The following is a 4,858-nucleotide window of genomic DNA, read 5'->3' on the forward strand; positions in this document are numbered from 1 at the left end:
CCATAAAATACAGACCTAGTCAAATCACTATGCTGCATACCTGAAACTAATGTAAGATTCTCTGTCAAATGTACTTCAAAAAATAAAATAAAATGGTAAAAATACAGACACATGAATTCATTTGACAAGTCAAATTATATTCTTTCATTTTACTACTAGAAGATACCTTTTGTATTATGGTGTTTTCGCTATGGGGCATTAGCAGAAACCTTTGAAGAGAAATGAACTCTGAGGGACAGCCAGAAGCTCTCCCTAGATGCTGGAGTGTGTCACAGCATGTATTTTCCCAGGACTCTTTTCAAGGCTCCCATAACTTCCTTATTCCTCAGGCTGTAGATAAGGGGGTTCAGGGCTGGAGTGACAACCGTGTAGAAAAGAGAGATGATGTTGTCTTGCTTGGGGCTATGGAGTGAACTGGGCAGGACATACATAAATGTGGCAGCTCCATAGAACATCCCAACCACCATCAGGTGGGAAGAGCAGGTGACTAGGGCTTTTTGCTTCCCCTCACTTGAAGGCATCCGAAACACAGTACACAGGATTAGTGCATAAGAGGAAATGATAATAAAAAGAGGGGGTATCAGGAAGGTTACACCCATCACATAAACAAAAAGTTCATATCTAGAAGTATCTGCACAGGCCAACTTCAGCAAAGGTGGAATCTCACAGAGCAGGTGCCTGATCTTCCGGGACATGCAGAAGGGATAGTGCATAGTATACATAGTATAAACAAAGGCACTTAGGGATGCCAATACCCAGGCTGTGGCCACCATGAACCAGCAGACCTTTGGCCTCATGAAGACCATGTAGTTCAGAGGATGACAAATGGCCACATATCTGTCATAGGCCATGAAGGCCAGTAGCAGATCCTCTGCACCACCCAGCATCAATGCCAGAAACATCTGAAGGGCACAGCCCCCAAAGGAGATGGTGTTTTCATTGAGCAGAAAATCCATGACAGCCTTGGGAGTGACAACAGATGTAAAGAGGAGATCCATGAGTGAGAGCTGCCTGAGCAGGAAGTACATGGGCACGTGGAGCCGAGAATCTGTTGTAATGACCAAGAGCAGCAGGCCATTGCTGGTCAGGGCCAACATGTACAGGACTGTGATTGTGGCACAGAGCAGTTCAGGAGACCCACTGTCATTCAGAATCCCCATCAATATAAAGCCAGTGCCCAAGGTGGAGTTCCAGTACTCCATTCTGTGTTGTTTCTTTAGTTTCCTAGAATCAAATACATTCTCAGTGAATTTTTGCTAAGGTGGTCCCTTGTTTGTAACATAACAGGCTCCTGATGATGGCCAACATGAATCCAATGAGGCAATGTCTTTCCTACTGGAATAGGACTTTACCTCTTAACCTCTGAGTTTCTGAAATTTTAATTGTACCTTGAAGAAAGATCCATATGAATGGAGAGCTGACATCACAGTAGCTAAACATTAAGGCATCACTACACAAAAATGTTATTCAGGACATCATATCTTGACATGACTCTTTCCACAATAATTAAATCATCTCTATCCCTAGAAATAAATATCCTAGAACCCAAGCCCTAGGTTATTTTTGTATCTGTTTTTAGTTGTCTAATGATTTAAATACCCAGTCAGTGTCCTAATGACCTGTTCTGAATATAAAGTTCTAAAGCCAGTATAGAAGTGTGATTTCAACAAAGCACTTCCCCTGCATTTTCCATATAACTTATATCCACGTTTGTTTGTAACATTCAAGGCTATAGATGTAAGTCTCATAGGAAGAGCTAAAATACGTCCACCTTAGTCACTTCCCTGGATCAGCTCCATACTCTCCATGTGTTGAGGGAGAAGGGATTCTAGACTCTCTGAGACTAGGGGATGGAGTGTTTGACATGGTTTTATGAGCTAAACCTTTAAGATCAATGACAACATAGGTGTTTCTTTACAGGTTATGAAAACATGGGAGGCTGGGAGAACTCAAAGATGTGATAACTAATGAAGCCCTGCCCAGGAAGATCAGAGTGTTTGTGTTTAGGAGAAAGGGTGAAAGCTGCTGGCAACAAAAGAGCACGTGTTGTATGTTGTAATCAGGCTCAACAATCCTGTCTGCCCTCTATTACACCTGCCTGAGATCCCCAATCTCCCTCCTGCAGGGCCAGAGTGTCTACACTGGATTGAATGGCCACAGGATAGACAGGATGAATTCCTGTTTCAGAAAGCATTAGAGCATATGACAGGCATATCATTGGCTCTTAGATGGTCCTTTGATTTGGAGGAATTTATTACCAGATAGCTGCAAAAATCCCATCTCAGAGGCCAGCAAAGCCTGGGCTCTAAGGACAGGTACTGATACTTCCACCAGGAAGCGGTCACTCAGACCTGACTAGCACAGACTCTTTCTTCATTTTCATGGATTTTTCATGTTTAGGAAACCAGGAATAGAGGTCATTAGGATAGGGGACAGAGCCCAAAGCACTAGAGAATCTGAAAGACAATGTAGCTTAAGCTCTTAGGGTCTGCTTTGGCTCCATTTCAAAATTCAACATATCTAGAGGCTGCACACTTCCCTGAAAGAGAGATAAAGGCTTTACCTCAGATAGTGATAAGACAAGCTGCCATACCATGCAACCTGCCTCGGGGGTTGTTTGAGAGTCAAGGATTTTTCTGTAGAAATGCAGAAGGAGTAAGCTTTTCCAGGAGTGTCTGACTGGTTTAAAATTTGCCAAGCTGGGTTAAGAGTTTGAGGAGTCTGACCAACATAGATGTCAGGGCCGCTTTTTCTGGTCCTTCTATTCCTCCACAGGTCTGCTACAGAGATGTAATAGAGACAGAGGGCTAATACAATCTTGGGTAGTTTCTGTGAAGCTCTTACTTTAGAGATGGATTTCCTGTTCTCACACCTGTGGAGAATTAGGAGACACCGCTTCCATCACTCAGGTCCCCAGGTAGAGAACCTATCCAGCATCCAGCTCTGGAGAAGTTGTCAGACTAAGTTCTTGGGTACAGATGCTCAGACTGTCATTTACTCTTGCTAAGGTCTGGGAGCAAAGAGGAAAGCAGCAGGAATCTGGGGGAAGTAGATATTGGAAGAGCTACCCAAGGGAGGCCCTGCCGTGCCTAGCCTCACTGTCCCTGGGGAGAACAGTGAAACAGGGCCCTGTCCTTGGGGAGGCTGTTCTGGCTCCTTATCCCATGACCCCACCCTCTCTGCTTTAGTCCATGCCTAACATTCCCAGGGACTTCTCATCTCAGCTGAAAGGGCCTCCCCTGGAAATGCTGGCCTACGAAACAGGATGTTAATGAGTCCTGTTGGGTATGTTTCCTGGCCTGGCATCTCTGCTCTATTCTCCCACTAAATGAGCTCAGATGCTCCAGGGTTCTATCCTACCCTCAGGAGGCACTAAGGCCCATTTCTAAATTGCTGACTGGATAGACCAGAAGCATGGGTCCATTTCATGGTGAAGGCTCTGCCCCAGATCTTAAGGTGGGTTTTGTGACAGCCGTAGGACACTCCCAGAGTGAATTCTGTGGAGGAGTTGGCCTTGTAGTTATTGCCAAGATTCTAAATTCTCAGGTTCATTCCCTGCCCTGCTTGTTCTGTCATTTACATGTTTTTCTTGTGTTATAAGATCTCCCTCCAACATCATTCAGCTTCCAAATATGATAAAGATTTCCCTGTTCAAACAAACAAACAATAATTTGGTTTATCGTTCCTTTATGGACTATATCTCAAAATCCCCTCCACTTTTGCCATAGACTTTTTCAAAAAGCATTTATAATAACTGGGTCTTCTTCTACTCTCAACTGCTCATTCATTATACGTGAAGATAACACTTGCCACCTGCTACATTAGAGAACCCAAAAATAAAAGTATCATAACCTAATCAGAGAACCCAGAAATAATAATGACATAACCCAGTAAAATTGTATTTCTCACTTATTAACAGTTTAGTGCATATTTCTTCTTTAGGGAGTTGTCCTTAACTGTTCTCCTGTATGGGGTGGTATGGATAATTGGAGTATTTCCATTGGTGGAGCCAGTCAACATTTCCAATAAGTGATACCCAGGTTGACAAAAATCCTTTCCATTCTGGGTAATGTGAAAGGAAAGAGATCCTGCTCCACTAAGTGTGGGTGTTTTTATGCCTCAGACTTCACTTCATGGCACACTTTGTGGCACACTTCACTTCTTCATTCCATTCCTCGGCACATTTACATCACCTCCTGCCAAGTACCCTACCTGAGCTGAACTGACATACTTTGTCTCAAGATCACCAAAATCCTCTTTGCAAAATCCAATAGTACTTATTATATCGTGTTACTCGGATTGTTTTAAACTCACTAAATTCCCATATTCCTCCTTCTTTTTTTTAAATTTCTTTTCATCATAACAGAATTCATTGTTTTGCACCACACCCAGTGCGACATTCAATATGTGCTGTCCTTAATACCCACCACCTGGCTGCCCCAACCTCCCAACCCCACCCCTTCAAAACCCTCAGATTGTTTTTCAGAGCCCATAGTCTCTCATGGTTCATCTCCCCTTCCAATTTTCCTCAACTCCCTTCTCCTCTCCATCTCCGCATGTCCTCCATGTTCTTTGTTATGCTCCACAAATAAGTGAAACCATATGATAATTGACTCTCTCTGCTTGACTTATTTCGCTCAGCATAATCTCTTCCAGTCCTGTCCATGTTGCTACAAAAGTTGGGTATTCATCCTTTCTGATGGAGGCATAATACTCCGTCTTGTATATGGACCACATCTTCCTTATCCATTCATCCGTTGAAGGGCATCTTGGTTCTTTCCACAGTTTGGTGACTGTGGCTATTGCTGCTATAAACATTGCGGTACAGATGGCCCTTCTTTTCACTACATCTGTATCT

The 4,858-nt window shown here is 43.3% G+C and overlaps 1 protein-coding gene across 1 annotated transcript; it reads right to left on the minus strand.

Annotated features, from left to right (window-relative positions):
- Window positions 1-269: 269 nt before the first annotated feature.
- On the minus strand, window positions 270-1,202 carry LOC123949507 (olfactory receptor 2AG1-like). Its single transcript, XM_046017021.1, has one exon. It carries the CDS (start codon window positions 1,200-1,202, stop codon window positions 270-272), a length of 933 nt encoding a protein of 310 aa, XP_045872977.1.
- Between the last annotated feature and the right edge of the window lie 3,656 nt (window positions 1,203-4,858).

This window comes from Meles meles, chromosome 8 (assembly GCF_922984935.1).
Source record: "Meles meles chromosome 8, mMelMel3.1 paternal haplotype, whole genome shotgun sequence".
Taxonomy (NCBI): Eukaryota; Metazoa; Chordata; class Mammalia; order Carnivora; family Mustelidae; genus Meles; species Meles meles.